At 43.3% G+C, this 19,875-nt stretch overlaps 1 protein-coding gene across 2 annotated transcripts in view; it reads right to left on the bottom strand.

Moving 5' to 3' along the window:
- Nucleotides 1–13,511: 13,511 nt before the first annotated feature.
- Nucleotides 13,512–19,875, bottom strand: part of LOC121280728 (proteinase-activated receptor 2-like) — a 39,125-nt gene continuing 32,761 nt past the window's right edge. The window contains exons 3-4 of one of the 2 annotated variants that reach the window (XM_041192860.1): nt 18,357–18,949; nt 13,512–18,266 (exon numbers count right to left, since the gene is read on the bottom strand). In XM_041192860.1, the coding sequence (XP_041048794.1) occupies nt 17,923–18,266; nt 18,357–18,945 (933 nt within the window). In that variant the 5' untranslated portion in view covers nt 18,946–18,949 and the 3' untranslated portion in view covers nt 13,512–17,922. Of the gene's footprint in view, nt 18,950–19,875 lie in introns of both variants that reach the window. The other variant, XM_041192859.1, reaches the window with a different exon arrangement.

Genomic DNA, 19,875 nt, shown 5'->3' with positions numbered 1-19,875 from the left:
AGAACACACAACACGCACCCAGGAGTCAGTGGTGTTGGACAGAGGCGTGTGCAGATCTAAGCATGGAGACAGGTCCTAGCTTGTACCTTTTACTGTATCTTTGTAAATAGTTTTAGTAGTTAATAAAGACTTACAATTAACCTACTAATGATCAGGAAGACTTCATCAAACCTACTAAAATGTAACTGACACCCCTCAACATTTTACATCCCTGGTTTCCTTCACTCTGCCTTGGCAGACATCCCCTCAGCTGCCAACGCCCCAAACTCTGGAAATCCCTCCTTAAAATTCTCAACTCAATGTCTTTCTCCTCCATTAAGACACTCCTTAAAACCTGATTATTTGACAAAGTTTTTGAATGCCTGTCTTCGTAGAGGCATTGCCTTATATAGTTTGGTGTCAAATTTCACTTGCTTTTGCTCCAGTAAAGCACCTTGCACATTTTATTATGTCAGTGATATATAAATGCAAGTTGTTGCTTTTTATACTGTGCCACTTCTAGGGTTCCAGTTTGGTGTCACCACAGCCTCTACTGGAATTACCTTGGCTTCCATTTTTCCTGTCAAGTTGGTCTCCTACTCATTTCAGTGACAACTTGTACTTATTGAGCACCCTTCACCCAATAAAGCTCTAGCTTCACTAGAGTGTTGCCAAGTAATATTTGACACTGAGTCGCATGGAGATATGAGGGCAGGTGACCAGCTTGGTCAAAGAGCTAGGTTTTAAGGAGTGCCTGTAAGGACTAAAGCAAGGTGGAGAGGATCTAGAGACAAGGACCTTGGCAACTAAAGGCACAGCCAGAGAATTTCATTCCAACACAATGTGGATGAGTTTGGTTGTGTCTGCTTATTGAAACATACAACTAGTTGTCATCATGTGAGGACACCTACTGTTCATTTTCGATTACTGCCATGAGACCCAATCAATCCTTTTTTATTTATTCGTTCACAGGACATGTTCATCCCTGGCTGGGCCCAGCATATATTGCCCATTCCTTATTGCCCAGGAGAAGGTGGCGGTGAGCTGCCTTCTTGAACCGCTGCAGTCCATGTGGTGTAGGTACACCCACAGTGCTGTTAGGGAGGGAATTCCAGGATTTTGACCCAGTGAGAGTGAAGGAATGGCGATATATTTCCAAGTCAGCATGGTGTGTGGCTTGGAGGGGAACTTCCAGGTGGTGGTGTTCCCATGTGTCTGCTGCCCTTGTCCTTCTAGATGGTAGAGGTCGTGAGTTTAGAAGGTGCTTTCAAAGGAGCGAGAAACCTTTGTTGAATTGCTGCAATGTATCTTGTAGATGGTACACACTGCTGTCACTGTGCATCAGTGGTGGAGGGAGGGAATGTTGAAGGTGGTGGATGGGGTGCCAATCAGGCAGGCTGCTTTGTCCTGGATCGGGTTGGGCTTCTTGAGAGTTGTTGGAGCTGCGTTGGTGTGATAGGTGAAGAGTTTCCCATCACACCCCTGGCCTGTGCCTTGCAGATGGTGGACAGACTTTGGGGAGTCAGGAGGTGAGTTACTCATCATAGAATTCCCAGCCTCTGACCTGCTCTTGTAGCCACAGTCCAGACCTCTTTACGTGTTGTGGCAACCTGACACTCCCAGGAACCTCACCAGTTGGGGACAGCAGGAAACTGACTAACTGTATGTGGAGCTGACCTACAATTAGGGCCCAAGAGGAGTAGGGAGACCAACCTGGGGGAAGTGGGGACTGAGTACTTTTGGAGACTCAGGAAGTATATTCCTATCCCCACAATGATAAAAATTGAAAATAACTTGAACATTTTTTGAAGAATCGCTGGGCAGGATTTCAACGGTACATATTCTGCCCACTTACAGTGCAAATCACAGTTACAATCAGGGTCTTATATAGACACAGGATCCCAACTATTGTACCACAAGTGATCACTTGAGTACTGTGGCTGTCCTTCTCAGAATCATACCCAAGATAACTGTTGTAGAGTGTTGGCTACAGTTCAGTAGGTCTGAAGAAATGTTAACAATCATACATAAATTAACTCTAAGCTTTTAATGACTCTCAGAACTATTTTCAAATATATATATATTTGTGGGTTGTGGGTACACATGGCTCTGTCCAACACAAGATTGACCCTGGGTGTGGGTCATGTGTTCTGTTACATCAGTGTGGGTGGTACTGTACTCAGTCCCACATTAACCCCATATGTGCCAGACCCTCATACTATAATGACAACGGCTGAAATGCCACCATAAGTAGAACATTAAGTGACCCAGTGCCATTTTCGGATTACTATTGCCTCATTTGAGATGAGCCCCTTCACATGAAAAAGAACTTCCTGAGGTCAATTCTAAATTAGTCTTTTGTTGTTTTATTATGTTACCCTTGTGTTACTTTCACAGTTTAATGTAAAGTAATATTCTCAATTCACCTTCCCTGTTCTCCGATGTCTCCTTTCCCCAAGTCTCTCCTATCTTTCAGACCCCTCATGATTGATCAGCCATGTGACCCTTTCCCATATTGTCTCCAGTTCTTGAATGTCTCTTGTTTCTTAGTGACCATTATGGGAGGCAGTACTCAAAGTGCAGCCCCAGTGTAAAGTTTAATTGCAACTTTCTCTGATTTGAAATTCTGCTGTTTTGCCAGCACGAGTAGTTCTGGTTTTGTTGTTTGCTATTCATTCACAAAGAACTTCACATTTTTGCCTTGAGGATTTGAAATGAAGTCTACTGCATCTAATAGATTGTAAAAAAAGACGAATTAGAGATGATTACAATTGTTATTGATACAGCACCAAGCAATGTCAACCTGGCTGCTTAGCTACATCTAGTGGCAGAGTCAGGAACTACAGCAGGTGACATTAACTCCCTTCCACAGATGCTGCCAGACCTGCTGAGTTTTTCCAGGTATTTTTGTTTTTGTTTTCGATTTCCAGCATCCGCAGTTTTTTGCTTTTAACTACAGCAGGTTCCTCCCAGTTGGGTCTGCCAGTACTAAATGGTTTGGATAACGCAGTCGAAATAATAGTGAGGCTATCGGGGCTCACTGGTAATAAACAGTAAATGATGGCGACTGCACCTGGTCAGTTAAATGTGGAAATGAGGAGTTGTCTTGAGTTGCTCTGGTCCTCCTAAAGCTTCGCTATTCCAGTATCTCACTGATAGACTCAGTCTTGAAACATCTGAAACAGCGTGAAGTCTCTGAACTTAACTACTAGATAACCACTAACCTTGGCAGAAAAAGTAGAAATCAATCTGTTTCCTATATACCAATCACAGCAACTTGCTGTATGATGTGTCTACCAGAGGAAAATGTCCCAATGCACATGAGAGGTATAAGGAGAGTGGTGTCAAGGTGGGTTTTAAGCAGAAGCTTAAAGGAGTAGAGGCAGATGGAGGGGTTTTAGTGAGAGAATTCTAGACAGTGGGGTACAGCTTGTCCCATCAACGGCAGCCAAGACTTTGGCAAAGAAAGGAACATGTAAAATATTCCTTGCCTGTTGGACACCACGTCACACTTCAGGAAAAAAAAATCTATGTATTTTTTAAAACTAACATTCGGATAAAAAACATTTTCTCTCTCCAACACCGAGTCCACCCCAAATGATTCTGTGCCCTTCAGTCCATCTACACACAGAAAGGGTTGTGGTTTAAATGTTTATTAACCCAAATTAGCACTTAGTTCTATTTCAGGCTCTCTCATTTATTAATAAGCTGAGGATCAGTTTTTAAGAGCTGCTGACAGACCTCAAAGCATGATGTATGCTGCGGAATTTCCAATGATCTCACTTGTCTTTTAACAGTTTTATTTGTTTGTCTTTTTGGTTTATCTTGTTTTATATTTGTATCATTTATCTATAACATCTTTCACTTAATAACAATTGATAAATCTTGTAAAAATACCCACAGAGACTGATAATTTTTAAAAAGAGAAGTTCAAATTTCCAGTTAATTGCTGAAAGGATCACATGACAAGATTTCACGTTTTAAGACATTTACTTTAACAAACAAACTAAAAGCATCGTTGATTAATCATTATTTTTGTAGGCAAATTATAATCTACAGAGTAAACCTTTTAACTATCGGGTGTACCTTACACTGTCCTTTAAATAGACATTCAATTCTCCCAGAATCAGTCCAAAATGATTCTTGGCTCCTGAGGTTTTCCTTCCCTCTTTTCGTTTCCCAGCCTGGAAACTTTTACATGCTGCGAGTTTTCCTGGAGACTTCTCAGTCTGGTTAAAGCTAGGCAAACCTTGCAGCCTTGTTTTAATTCCCCACAAATTTGGTCTTTTCAACCTGTTCGTGAGCTCCCACTCATGCTCTTGCATAACGAAACACAGGCCAGTATTCTCCCCCTTGTTGCAGGGGAAGTTGGAGTGCGGGCACGCAAGAAGCACGCCTCTGATTGGCTCCCCCAATTGGGGGCGTGCTGCCATTTTATGTGGGTGGGCCAATTAAGGCCCGCCCAGCATGACGTCCGCACAGAAGGGCTATGCGCTCCCTGTGCGGGTGGGGGGGATTCCTTAAACCTGAGAGTGCCCTTTTTCAGGCATTTGTCTCCCTGAGGCTAAGTGCTGCCTCAGGGAGATCAGCTCTCCTGTCAAAAATATTAAAAATAGAGGAAAAAAAATCCCTGACAGTGTCCCATCACATGAGTTGGGACATGTCCATAACTTTAATTAAATTTTTTAAAACCTACATGAAACCTCATCCCGCCCATAGATTGAGGTATCATGCTTTTTCTGAAGCCTGCCAAGGCTCCTGGCCTGCTCGCCAACCTTAACATTAGACGGGCAGGGCTATTAATTACTTCAATGACCTCAATTGGCCATTGACAGGTCAGCGGGCACACAGCTGATTTTGCTGTGCTCCCGCCTACCTGAAAATTGAAAAGGGGCGCGGTGACATCGGGAGTTCCACCCAACGTCACCTTGTGTCATTTTAGGCGTTGGCGAGCGGGACCCGCCCATAAAAGCTTTCGGTCCTTAGCTGCTCCCTTTCTCCTGGACCCTGGAAGACTAACTTATCTGTGAGTTTTCAGGGATAGTTTAGGAATCCTTCCCCCCTCAAAGCCCATCTCTATGAATATGAATCACATGGTCCTTGTATCCAGGTAGAAATGCTGAATAGCTATCCTTGAGAGCCCATCTCTCTTTCATTTTGAAACTAAATTGAAAGTTTAAAGAACAGCTGTTTACAATCTGATACACATTTCCACATCTCTTCAGCCCTGAAGAAGGGACATACAGACTCGAAACGCTAACTCTGTTTCTCTCTCCACAGATGCTGCTAGACTTGCTGAGTTTTTCCAACATTTTCTGTTTTGGTGCACTCAACACTTTTCTGGGTCTTTGAAGACTCCTCGTCAATCCACAGTTAGCCCAAGTGCTGCTGCCATTGTCTCCAAGCATAAAACCGTTGCAACTCCTTCTCAGTAAAACAATCTGGGCGCCTTTTAAATTCTAACAATCTAATCACCCAGGCTTGCTGTCAGGTAGATGTCAGAACACATCACATGACCCCCCTTCATTTTGCCCTAAATTACGTACACAGCCCCAAAACACACAAAACACATTAACCTCATAATTGTGACAAAATATAGTGTAATTTTCTTTTGGCCTGTACATTGTGGTGTAATGTGCTGTGTAGAATGGGTAAATAAATATTGTGTCTGTTAGACTGTTATTCATATTCTGTTACTTGAATGCTGGTTAACAGCTACCTGTAACCTCTATGAAGCTTTGTTTCAAACGAACTGTGTCCTAGAATTTCATTCTCTTTGAGGCCACTCAATTCATGGGCCTGTGCTCACTGCAAGCAAAGCAGAAAAAATAGATTTAGATTCAGCAGTTCCACCACCGTTACCACATCCTGATGGTAGCTCCTTGCATACAGTTGAGGAATTATCGTTGATCACAGCAATTCTAGAAGAATCTGATGGCAGGTTTAAGTCAACCAATTTACAATGCAATCTGATAATTGCTTCAGCCAGCAGAGCTGCACTATCTTTCAACTATTCTGCCTTCCATTGCGTTGAACCCCACATGCCTCAAGGTTCACATTGATGATTGGTTCCATACACTTCCTCCCACAGCTTCCAACCTGATAGTCACCCAACCTCGGACGGTCCGCTTCTACCTCCTACCCAAAATCCACAAACAGAACTGTCCTGGTAGACCGATCGTGTCAGCTTGCTCCTGCCCCACGGAACTCATTTCTCGTTATCTTGACTCCCTTCTCTCTCCCCTTGTCCAGTCCCTTCTCACCTACATCTGTGATTCCTCTGATGCCCTACATCATATCAACAATTTCCAGTTCCCTGGCCCCAACCGCCTCTTCTTCACCATGGACGTCCAATCCCTCTACACCTCCATCCCCCACCAGGATGGTCTGAGGGCCCTTAGCTTCTTCCTCGAACAGAGGCCCGATCAATCCCCATCCACCACTACTCTCCTCCGTCTGGCTGAACTTGTTCTCACGCTGAACAATTTCTCCTTCAACTCCTCTCACTTCCTCCAAATAAAAGGTGTGGCTATGGGTACCCGCATGGGCCCCAGCTATGCCTGTCTCTTTATGGGGTATGTGGAACATTCCTTGTTCCAGTCCTACTCCGCTCCCCTCCCACAACTCTTTCTCCGGTACATCGATGATTACTTCGGTGCCGCTTCATGCTCTCGTCTGGACCTGTAAAAATGTATTAATTTTGCTTCCAATCTCCACCCCTCCATCATTTTCACATGGTCCATCTCTGACACTTCCCTTCCCTTCCTTGACCTCTCTGTCTCAATCTCTGGCGATAGACTGTCCACCAATATCCATTACAAACCCACCGACTCCCACAGCTACCTCGACTACAGCTCCTCACACCCCGCTTCCTGTAAGGACTCTATCCCATTCTCTCAGTTCCTTCGCCTCCGTTGCATCTGTTCTGATGATGCCACTTTCAAAAACAGTTCCTCTGACATGTCCTCCTTCTTCCTTAGTGGAGGTTTTCCACCCACGGCCGTTGACAGGGCCCTCAACCGTGACCGGCCCATCTCCCGCGCATCCGCCCTCACGCCTTCTCCCTCCCAGAAACATGATAGGGTCCCTTGTCCTCACTTATCACCCCACCAGCCTCCGCATTCAAAGGATCATCCTCCGCCATTTCCGCCAACTCCACCACCAAACAAATCTTCCCTTCACCACCACCCCCCCCCCAACCCCCGGCAGCATTCTGCAGGGATCGTTCCCTCCGGGACACCCAAGCCCACTCCTCCATAATCCCCTATTTACCCTTCTGACATGGGGAGACTGATACCTCATTGTTCGTAAGTTTCAGTTCAACATTTTCACCTTTTTAAAAATTTCTCGAGCCTGAAACTGAACTCAATATTGTGGGCAATGTTACGTACAGTTGCGCAATATTTCCTACAAAACCACAAACACAATGTATTCAGAAAAGTCACACTTTGCCTTGTGTTTGGATGCATGTATCTCTAATGGCCCTGAAGTTGAAAGCTCTGTTTTAGTGGGTGAACTGAGCCAAAGTTAGAGTTCGCAAACAACTGTGCTCACAGGTGGTATCAAATGCAGCACTGGTGTTTGTTGCACAGAAACAGCTATTTGCATTCTTTGCACTCTTGGCAATTCTACAGGGGTTGTCAAAACTAGATTTCGATCAGCAAGGTTTGTGTCCGTCATTTTCTGTCTAATAATTGAAGATGAAGTTTGACATGTGTAGGGAGTTATTTTGGTGAAAACAGGTGCTGTGTGGGTGCTGTGCGAATAAGACACATCTGTCTGAAAGATTGGATCTAGAATGCAATTTTAGGCCTAATTGCTGATAAACATAATCTTAGTTTGCCTGGAGGCACTAAAACAGAAACCTGCAGATCTAGCACTCAAACGCTGATTAGAGGAAACAGTATGTGTCACTCTGCTTGGCCCCATGTCCTCCTTCCATTTCTCCTGCAGTCCGAGGGGAATTCATAGCAAGATGCCCTTGACCAGGCACTCCCTTTCTCCCCGTGACTCCTTTAAGGTGGAGTAGCACCTTCTGCAATAAATACTGATAGTGTTGTTGAAGCCTTGACTAAGCATCCCAGGAAGCCTCCTAATAGATTTTGAAAGTCCTTTTCAAACCACCAGCTGCATGCGAATGGTAAAAAGTGATATAGTTCTCAATTAGTGCATGCATGAAATCTTCAAGATCTATTTAACTCCTATTCAGCTGCTCGCTATTAGAGTGTGTTAGATGAAACACTAGCCACCAATTAATGCTCATTTAGATCCTTTCACATTGTCAGCATCAGTAAATCATCCAGCCAGGTACCCAATGCAATCACAGGTTACTCTAATAAAGCATAAAACATTTAGCAAGCAAATGTTCCAAATTGTGCACGCCTTAAAAAAAGATCTGTAATCACTTGAAGTAATGTTGGGTGTGTGGTTTGACCTGGAGAGGAAATTGGCATATCAAGACAAAAAACACCTCCAGCATATTGGGAACACATCCAGATCTAACCTTGGAGGGGACCAGATATTCGGGCCTAATTTCAGAACGGTAAAAGGCCTGGTGATTTATTTCAGCAGGCAAACCAACATCTCAGTCTGCACTCGCTACACCTTACATTCACAGTGTTCCAACCACATTATCAGTTTTTAATTAGGATGTCAAGTATTCAAATCATCATCCCTCAGAGAGCCCATCCCTCATGAACAGTAGCAGGAAGTGATATGTATACAAGTTTGTTTGTTCTAACAGACTAACAAAGGTTAGAGCGCTGCTCTTTGAGCAAACACAGATTGTACTGGGACCACGATATTGTAAGTAACTCGAGGATCTCTGATATATTGGTGAGTCTCCTACTAACTATGCTCATCGTTAGTCTGAGAAAATGGTGTGTTTTTCAGCTGAGTTTGTTGAGCAATAATTGTGCCATTCCTGGAGCAAATAAGAAAAGAAGCATTCTCCTGAGTTTGCAGTGCCATTTCTAGAGGAGACAAAGCAGTCTTACTGTTATTGTTATATCATTGTCCATTGATTTAAATATATTGGGCAATGCTGAGTACTAATGCAGTTAGACAGGAGCAACTGACATGAAAAAAATCAGGTTGGGTTCTCCCTTTAAGGACAGGGAAATCATCAATGTTCCTCAGATTAAGAGGAGGATTCATGGTAAATTGAAATCCGTATTGCTAAATAGGGAGGTTAGTCAGAAAATTAGCCTCAGAAAGAAATATAATGAAATGCATGATGAAAATAACTCCCAAGAGCTTAAGGGCAGATATGAGGTGCTGTTTGGGTTAATTAAAAAATGACCAAAGGGGTATTAGGTGACTGGATTGTGGACAGGTAAGATGGTGATGGTACCATTTTGTTCAGTTAGAAGGTGGTTAAGGAATGTATAGGCCCTTTAGGAGCCTCAGTAGAATGGGTTAGGAGTGATGACCAAGAAAGTTAAATGGAGACTTTGGATAAAATCTTGTCACCAGGTAAGAACCCCACGTGAGTGCAGAGCAGAACCACAGGGGGCATTTTACAAGTGGTGGCCAATTGTGAGGCCATCGCTGGGACCACAATCCAAATGAGGGTGGCAGCCCACTTTCCAATCAGAGGGCTGGCAGTGCAACCTCAACTGTGCGATCATTAAATGTGGCCACTGCTGAAGCTGCAGGAAGGAAAAGAGGGCAGCTCCATACCGAGGCTTTGTTCTTACCATGCCAGGCAATGGAGGCAGGGGGGTGTAGGGTAGGGGAACATCTTCCAGGGGTAGCACCATAACCACAGGGCTGGCCATTGTTGCCATGGGGCCTCTCTCTGACCTATGGAGCACCATAAAGGCGGACCATCCCAGGGAGCCCACAGGGAGGTCAGTGGTGTTTAACCCTCTTGATGCCAGTAGAATGCTGGTTGGGTAGGAGGTGGCCTTTAATTGGCATGATTGGCCACCTGGTCAGCGGCCACACTGCTGAGGTTCCTTCCATATGGAATGTGCTGTGACAGAGCAAAGACCTTGGGCACCGACCTCCATTTTACAAGCCTTCCCACCTCCCAGCCTATCTCCTAAAGGCTGGTAAAATCCAGCTCTTTGTAGCTGCTTTCACAATTGCAGGATCCCATATGATTCCCATTGAAGTAAGTGAAGAAAAGTTTTTTTTCATTCTTTCATGGGGTGTAAGTGTCTCTGACAAGGCCCAGCATTTGTTACTCATCACTCACTGTCTTGTGAAAGCAGAAGTCAGGAGTGTGATGGGATGCTCTCCACTTGCCTAGATGAGTGCAGCTCCAGCGACACTCAAGAAGCTCGGCACCTTCCAGGAAAAAAACACCCCCTTGATCAGCACCCCATCCACCACCTTCAACATTCAGTCCCTCCACCACTGACGCACAATGGCAGCCGTGTGTACCATTTACAAGATGCAGTGTAGCAACCCACCAAGGTTAGAGTCTAACAGTGTATCTGGTATAGGTGTGCCTATATAGTGTTGTTAGGGAGGGAGTTCCAGTCTATTAACCAAGTGACAGTGAAGGAACGGTGATAGAGTTTCCAAGTCAGGGTGATGTGTGGTTTGGAGGTGGTGGTGTTCCCATGTATCAGCTGCTCATGTCCTTCTAGGTAGTAAAGGTTGTGGGTTTAGAAGGCGCAGTCGGAGAAACCTTTGGTGAGTTGCTGCAGTGCATCTTGGAAATGGTACACAGTGCTGCCACTCTGCATTGGTGGAGGGAGTGAATGTTTAAGCTAATAGGTGGGGTGCCGATCAAGTGGGCTGCTTTGTCCTGGATGGTGTCAAGCTTCTTGAGTGTTGTTGGATTTGCGCTCATCCAAACCAGTGAGAGTATTCCATCACACTCCTGACTTCTGCCTTGTAGATGGTGGACAGGCTTTGGGGGAGTCAGGAGCAGAATTCTGACCTGCTCTTGCCCAGTTAAGTTTCTAGTTAATGGTAACCCCCCAGAATGTTTCTAGGAGCAGCTACCACACAGTGAAATCCTACATGGACGATTAGAGGCTGACCAGTAATGCACAGAAATAGTCAAGTCTAGAGGTAATAAAGGCATGAATGAGGGTATTAGCAGAAGATGAGCTGAAGCAGGGACAGAGTCAGGTGATATTACAGGGGTGTAAATAGGCAGTTTTACTGATTGCACGAATATGAGGTCAGAAGCTCATCTTGAGGTCAAATACAACACTAAGGTTACAGACAGTCAAGTTCGGCTTTAGACAGTTATCAGGGAGAGGGATGGAGTCAGTGGCTGGGGAGTGGAGTTTGTAGCAGAGGCTGAAGACAATGGGTGTTCTGTCTTTTCAATATTACTGGAAGGTATTATTCAAGACACATGATCAACTGGAGAGAATTACAATTCTTGGAGATTCCGAGCATGACTTTAACGAGTAGAGGTCCTGTCTGACTGAGCTAATTGAATTCTTTGAAGAAGACATAAAGTCAGTGGACAATGGTAGTTCAGTTGATATATTATTTGATTTCTAGAAAGTTTTCAATAAAGTTGCTGCACAGGAGATTATTTAGGTAAAATTTCATTGTGTGGTAGCAGTGGCCAAAGTTAATGTTCAATGGTGAATTCTGTGATTCAGCTGAAAGCCTCAATGGAATTATTCAAAAATTTGGGTGCACAGGAGTTAGAAACACATCTAATAATTATGGTACAGGTCGATTCCAGAGGTCTTGTGATGCAATGGGTAGTATCCCTGCCTCGAAGTTAGAAACTCCGTGTTCGAGTCCTGCCCAGGACTTGATGGCCAAAGAAGGTGCATGCATAAAGTGGCCAAACAGGTTGAGTATTGACCTGCAAATTCTTTCAACTGACACCAGTGGTAAGAATGGGAGAGATTCCTGATCAGCCATGAAATGGACAGAACATTGGAGTCCTTCCATCACTATCCATAGCTCCTGAATACAACATGCATGTGATAAGCGTGTGTTGCCACAGCAACTCAGACTCCCTGAGTGAACTGTCTCTCTCTCACACACACACACACACACACACACACACACACACCCTCACACACAGACATACACCAACTTAGATACATTTGGAAAATGGGTCTACGTAGGGCAGAAGGCTTTCAATGTGGATAAATGCAATGTGATATGTCTGAGGGCTTGGTAATTCTAAGCATGTGTATGGGATGCAGGGATACTGTTAAAAGCTAAAGAATAGGAGGACCTGGGGTTGATGGTGGATAATCTACTGAAGATCCACAAACAGTGTGAACAAGCATTGGGAAGGTAAATAGAGTTTTGGGTTCCATTGTTATGACAGGAATACAGATCAAACACCAACTGGATGAAATTTTAACTCGCTCAAAATCCATTTAGTTGCAGGGTTAAAATTTGGTCCCACTATATCTTTGTCATACCAAGCCTTGCCACAGCTGCATTTAGAATATTGTGTCCATATCCGGTTTCCATATATGGTCATGCCCTGGAGGTTGACTAATCTGATACCAAATCTTAGGGCCATTTGTTATCAGTTAAGGGGATAGATTTGAGGGATTTGGATGGTTTTCATTAAGGAAGCACAGCCTGGAGGAAGTGTGATTTTAAAATGAAAAATACATTGCATCTAATTGGATAGATTATTTGAACTGGCCTGGGACTAGAGAATGGCAGGGCATGAGTATAACCTACGTGAATACAGAATTAAGCTAGATGCTAGTTCAGTGAAGAATTTCCTTAATTGATCTCAGATTTTTTCTTTGCCTCATTCCTGAGGTTATGCATGTTATAAAAAGTTTTACCATGACTGGACTGGGCGGGCAGGCTGGTTAGACCAGATGGCCTTTTCCCATCCCCCTTGACCATGCGTCTGTATGGGATGTGGCAGATCTCTACATGGCGTTGTTCAGGATGAGTTGGAGGTAACCATGTATTATAACAGTAAGGATGTTTATTCCATGTAGGGAATAAGACCAGAGCAACTGTTTTACAGTGATTAGGTCAAGTTCCATTTTTAATAACTAGTTCTGGGATTTTTACTGATACTTGAATTCCATAACTAAGAAATTTAAGCTTCCTTCTTAATTTTCTACATAACTTAGATTTTCTACTAAAATTTTGAATTCCTCTGCAACAAATTCTACATTTGCAACATAAGACTGAGTTCTTGCACCCGCAATTGTCTTATCATAGAAAATAGGTGCAATATTTTTTTATTAAAAGCCACCTATCTGTAAACAGGTTAAAATTGTTTCTCATTTTTAGTTCTGTGATGTGTGCATATGCAGTATAAATCCATTCCCCCAGATCCAAGGTAGTCTCCGTATTCCTGGGGGAATCATACATTTAAGGGAATCATTAACTTGTAGAGCTTATCCAGATGTTTCACACAGTCTGGAGCGTTCCCATGAGTGGCCCTTCACTCCCTATTTACAACAGTGTGTCCTTATATGCCCATTATCTAATGATGCTCAGATGGCAACAAGAATCCTTGTTACTGTGAATTTTCTCACCGAATTGGCAAGAACCCCCTTAGGCTCATCTTGTCTTAAAATAGTGAAAGAATAAACACACTGCATCAGGCCATGTGATTTAGGCTGCAAACTATGTATCAGTTTATTAAAAATAAAAAGTAGGCAATAGCAGGAAATCAGTACAGCAGGCGTCTCTTGATTACATAACTTTTAAATTATACCTCTTGAGCTACAATAGTAATACAAAAATGCCACACTTTATTAATAACCTTAATAATGCTAAATCTGGAGCAGCGTCCACAATACAGTTTGTACATGAACTTTCATTTTCCCACATAAACTTTCCACATTCATCTCAAGTCCTTTCAAGTGCTCAGGATGATTCATCTCAAGTCCTTTCAAGTTCAACTCCAGACATGGGAAATTTAAAAAGATGTCCTCCGTAATTGGACAAAGCGTTTTCAAATTAATGTTATTGTATCCTGAGCCTAAACTGCATGCCAGACAAAAATATATATATGTATGTTGCCAAGCGTTCTTACTTTAAATTTATTTCGAGGGCAAAAATAGACAGTCTATGTTGTTTCTACTCTCTTTACATCAAAACAATTTGCAAATGAATAACACTTTACCTCCTGATAAAATATGGAAGATCATGGCTATCACACCGTGAATACATTTATATTCCAGTTCAAACAACTGTGACCAGCCACATCTCAAACAGATTCGCAAAAAAATCTCCCTATCCGTCACAGATGTTTCCTTAACACATCTTCCCAGGACCAACAACAGTCTTTTGAATGCAAGATTAAGCACACACCATGTTCGCATACTGAAGCAGTGAGCTGTGAGGGCGTATACATGGTAAAAGTTAGAACTCATTTTACTTGTGGTGGTCAGACTAATGACTGTCGGGGGGCTATTTTTATGAAAGGGTGAAAAGCGTGCTAAATGGGCACCGTGGTAATAAGACTATTTGAAATAAAAACGGAAAATGTTGGAAGTACTCAGCAGGCCAGGAAACAGTTCCAGGGCTGGGTTTTCATTCTGCAGTGGAGGCAGGCTCAGGGGAGGGTGTGGCGGTAATTTTGCTTTACTGCCTGGAGGGCCGGGATGTAGGCATGTTTAAGGAGGTGGATGCTGAGGGTTGAAAGTTACCAACCCGCCAGCAGCGGGTAGCCGATTGGGTCAATTAAGGTGCCAAGTGTGTCAATTTTCCAGACAGCCCCCTACCTGATGTGCCTGGAGCCCATCAATGGCATGGTGACTGCCTCCTGGTGGAAGAGCAGGGGAGTCAGAGGTGCATCCTGCAAAGCAGCCCTGGGAGGGCCACAGTCACAGCTACAGCCCCAGGCCATCCTGTGTAGCAGTTCCTGGTCTGCGATGAGAGCTTGGCTGCTGTGGCCACAGTATATTTTGAAATATTTATGAGTCTTTCTTCTGAGAGAGCCTCCAGCTTGAGGCCCCTAACAGTCCCCGACCTACAGCACCAGTACCCAGCTCTCCTGGTAGGACTGAGAACTGCCCAGAGCCTTGGCCGCTCCCATTGGCAATGCTGGTTGTGAGGCCGGCCCATTCTCTTTGATTGGATGGGGCTTTGGGAGGCAGCCTGGAAATTGGCTGCCTCTTCGAAAATCTCTGTCAAGTTCCCACCAAGGCCACATCTGAGATCTTGACCTGGAATTCAGCCTGGCTTCGGGATCAGGACCCAGGAACTAAAATTTAGCCCGATGTTTCCCATCGATGACATTTCTTTGGAAGCAGTTTACATTCTGATGAAAGATCATCGGCCTGAAACATTAATTCTGCTTTTCTCACGGATGTTTTTAGACCTGTAGAGATTTCTAGCACTTTCTGTTTTTATTTCTGAATGCCAGCAGCTGCAAAATTTTGTTTCATTATTAACAACTATTTGAAAGTCTGGTTTTTGTGTCCAATTTTGGTCCCAATTGCTAATTAGCACAAGTTGAGCTTGCTTCAAGGTGTTAAAACAGAAACCTGCAGGTTCAGCACTCAAGTACTGATTAAAACCAATCTTCATGAAGCAATAAGTGTGGGTTTCACATACCCACTTCCACTGACACATTATGGCAGGATCACTCAAGGATTGAGGAAGAGGGTGCACAGATTCTCAAACACTGCCCTCGGGTTCCTGGTGGAGGAGGCCCAGAGGAGAATGGTTGTTCTGTGTACACAGGGTGGAAGGAGTACACCTTGGCCTCCTGTCACTCTCTCCTGTAGTAGCTGGTACTGGTCTCCCTGGCCTCTTGCCTTCCTCCCATTCCTCCTGCAGATCAAGGAGGACACCTGGAAAGATGTCCAGGATCAAGCTGGAGGCTCCTGGCAATCTCCTAGAAGGTGGAGTAAAACAGCATTTCCTCTTTAGAGCTGAAGTTCTCTCAAAACTTTCAGAATGTTGATAGCGTGTTGGTGAATCCTTGACAAATTGTCATAGAAAGTGCCCTGATGTGTTTCAAAAGTCCTCTTCAACCCTCCAACAGCAAGTGAACAGCAAAAGGTGGTATACCTGCTGGTAGCTCTCAAAAGCCATTGCAATGACTTATTTACCCCTTTTTAGCTGGTCATTGTTAGGAGAGGGTTTTAGGTCAAACCATGTCCACCAAAATGTCACACAGCCTATTTAGCAAGCAATTTAAGTGACAATCAGCCTCTTAACAGTCCTCTAGGAGGCCATTTCTAACAAATAACTTTACCAAGATAGCGCCTCGCTTTAAATGCAAAACCAGCATTTCAACTTCAGGCCCCGTTTTGGGCATCTCAGAGACTTTTACCATCTAAAGGAGCCATTGAAAATTACCCCTTTAATCTCTTATAGATCTGGGTGTGTTCTAACATTAACCTACAAGGTAATTATTTTATCTTTCAGTGAAGATACAAGCAAACATAATATCAGAATAGTAAATAGGCACATCTAATGATGGTTAATTGTGGCTTTCCAGCCAATGGTCATGGAGAGATCCTGGATAAATGATTGAGCTGGTTCAGGAAAATCAGCTTTACTGTTTCACTCTAAATAGGGTCACAGGCAGGTTCTGGGTGAGAAATTTGGGAAGCACAGCTTCCAGTTTCTTCATTGATTTTATAGAAGAACACTTAGAGTTAGTGCTGCATGTTCCAGGGGAACTACTGCAAGTCTGTGCTATTGGTGTTACAAAAACATATTTCTCCCCCTCTGTGTTCTGTTTTCCTGTTTGTTCATGCTGAAGTAAATCCTTAAGGTTGGAAACCTTTAAAGTCATTGTTTAATGTTCTCAACTAATAAAACCTTGGATCTTTCCAGATTGGCAGATAGGTAGAAACTCACTTCTTCCTGATTCTGACCTGCATCTAAAAGAATTTGGCCAGGTCTAAGTTAATGCACAGATGCATGTATACTGCATGAGTGACACTGTCACACATGCTGCCTGATGTACTGGATTAACCTGCACAATGCCCACATGTCAATGCATCCTGAAACCCAACCCTTATGCCAAATTCTGATAGGGAAGCAACTTCTGAGAAGCTTTTCAAGCACTTGGTCAGAATCGATATAAAGGATGACACTCCAAAGATGAATTCTTGGATTGCAGGAATTTTAAAAAAATTAGTCCTTTTAGGAAATTTGACTAATTGTAGGCCTGGAAGGCTTGAATGGTTTGGGTTCTGGAGAGGCAAACTGACAACGGTAATGATGCCGGATTGATGACTTTACCTTTCTGTCTCAAATAAATATGGGCCCCCTCTATTTTTAACGACACAGTTGTTCTTGTCCATTGGTAATACTCAGCCCTCCAAGCACTACTGCCTCCCAACAATCTGGAAGTAATGATCTCTTTACTTCCGAAACACTTGGGTAAAGCTTTGTCATTTCTCTGGGTCGGATATAACTACGTTATCACCATTTTTCTTCTATATAAGCATATTACAGCTAAGCAACATTCAACACAGTTCAGTGAAAACTGGTGAAAGGACACAGCTGTTCCATCTTAATAGTTTTCATGATATTATGAATACTGCAGAAAGCACCAGAGAAGTTTAATCCCTCAGTGATATTCTAACTCCGCCTCATTTGTGTCTTGGTGGTTTTCTTTAATTTTCCAAACTAATTTTCTTTCCCCCCTCAGTTTACTCCTGTTTTAGGGGTAATAATGTTACACTGACTTTGGAAAGGCTGCTGGTCTTTCCTGGGAGAGTCTGGCTCCTGAAAAGTTTTTGTCCATACACCAAGCACCAGCTGAGTTTTTTTCAGGGAGGCAATTTTGACCATCAGGTAGTTGCTGAGTTTGTTCATTTCTCTATTTTTGCCTAAGTAAAAATAATTTATCTGAGGAGGTTTGATTGATGACACAGTGACATTATTATCTGTCCCAGTGACTAGATCATTAAGGACACATTTGGAGTTTGGTGATGTGCTTTCCAATAGTGATTCTTTTAAAGATAATAAGTTCATCGGGACATTAATACAAAGGCCTGAGAGCCTTGCCACCAAGGAACTAAAGGTTTTGTTTGCTCTCCTGTGGGCCTATACTTAAGAAGTAATTTCAGATGTCAACTTCTTCTTTGATGTGGTCCTTCTCCTTGACCTGTTCTCCACAAAGGATTTTGAGAGTAGGAAATACAGAATAGGATTCAGACAGCTGCTCAGTGAAACGAACCATAGTGTTATCAGTTTCACGGGATGAGTTTCCAGGAGGTGATGGCAGTTGTCACTTTTCAGTCTGAGCAGCCCAGTGACGATCTGATAAATGTGATACGGCAAATGGCAGACGATGAATCCGGTCATGGCCGCGATGATGATCATCTGTGCTCGAATGTGGATCACTCGATTGTGCTGACTTATTCTTTTCCTTCTCACTGTGCACAGGTGCAGAGCTATCGATGCATAAGAAAAGGCAAACATGGCTAAAATAATCAAGAACATTACAGCAACTGTAACAAAAGCATTGGCAGACACTGCTTTACCATATTGCAACTGCATGTTATAACACACGGAATCCACGTTATTGAAGTTTACTTCTTTGATGAAGTAGTTTATGTTCAGTGAAAGAAGGGGGATTGCTGTTGTTATCCACGTGATGGCACAGGCAAGTCGTGCAAAGCTCGTATCATAGAACTTGTTCAGCTGCCTGTTGTTGGGCTTTACAATCATGGCATATCGGCTGATGCTGATAAAAGCAAGAAAAATGGTGCTGCAGCTCACAGTGTAGTAGAAACTGAAGTTAATGATGATCATCACAATGGTGCATGTAGGCGAACTCTCCTTCCAGGTGTCTCCCATGAGAAGCAATGCTGCTCTGAAGGGGAGTGCCAGGCAACTGATCAGGTCAGCCATGGCAAGGTTCATCAGGTAAATGAGAATACCATGCTTTCTGTCATGCTGCAAAAGCATCCATAGAGCCATGAAGTTGGCTGGCACCCCGACAAAAATAATGACAGAGTACAAGATCGGAAGGACCACCCTCTCCAACCGGCCGGCTGTCAGGTTGCATTCCTGGGAAATGTTGGTTAAGTTCACTAGCGTATTCATGAGTTTGTTGATTTCTGTCGCCATTCAGCTAAAAGAAAATGAATAATTGTTACACATTTGAATCGAAATTGTGCATATTGCACAATATTACAAACATCAATTCAATTCTTTTTCACTTCTTCTGTCTTTATATTACAGTAAGTGAACAGCACTACATACACATCACAAGGGTTGCATTTGGCACCCCAGGGGCTGGTCAGCCCTGCCCTTTTGCAAGTTGCCCCAGACCAGGTAAGGCTCCCATGCCCAGTATTACAAACCATGGCCAATGGTGGAACCAGTGAATCTTTGGTGGTGACGGCTGAAAATCTGGAACCTTGAGGGACAACAGACGGAGGATCCTTCAGCAAGAGGACTTGTGATTCTTTTAAGCACACAAGGAAGGCAAAGGGAAACCACCTCATGTAATCTTTCCCTGGTCATATTGCTCACCGAAATTGAAAATAGGAGGCTCCCACGAGCCACCGAAAGTGGAAAGTGCAAAGTCATGAGGCATGGAGAAATAAACAGAGGATCTACCCTTACGCGGACCACTGCTACATGAAATCTCCAAAAGCTTTTTTCAGCACATATAAGTGCAGACTGTTATAATACAAGATTTGGCTAAACGTATCCTTTTATTGTCATTTCTGAAGATACAGTCAGGTGGAAATTTCAAGTTGAAAGCACTATTATTGACAAGCTGCCTGCAGTTAAATCTGATCAAAGCCATTGTTTTAAGAAGAATTGGAGCATGGTAATGAAGGACCCGCTTTACTAAATTACATTCTCTGAAATTATAGGTTTTAAGCTCCACTTCCCATAATTTTCTTAGTAGGTCGTTCACTACAGAAAAAAATGAGCATTCCCCCATTTTACATTGAGCGATGTTTTTCGATGTTGCTGAGATGTGAAATAAATAAAAACTGATTGTTTTGGATACTACCTCGCTCAAGGCAAGACACCATTTACAAG

This window comes from Carcharodon carcharias, chromosome 8, assembly GCF_017639515.1.
Source record: "Carcharodon carcharias isolate sCarCar2 chromosome 8, sCarCar2.pri, whole genome shotgun sequence".
Classification (NCBI taxonomy): Eukaryota; Metazoa; Chordata; class Chondrichthyes; order Lamniformes; family Lamnidae; genus Carcharodon; species Carcharodon carcharias.
This window is presented reverse-complemented; position numbering and strand designations above follow the sequence as displayed.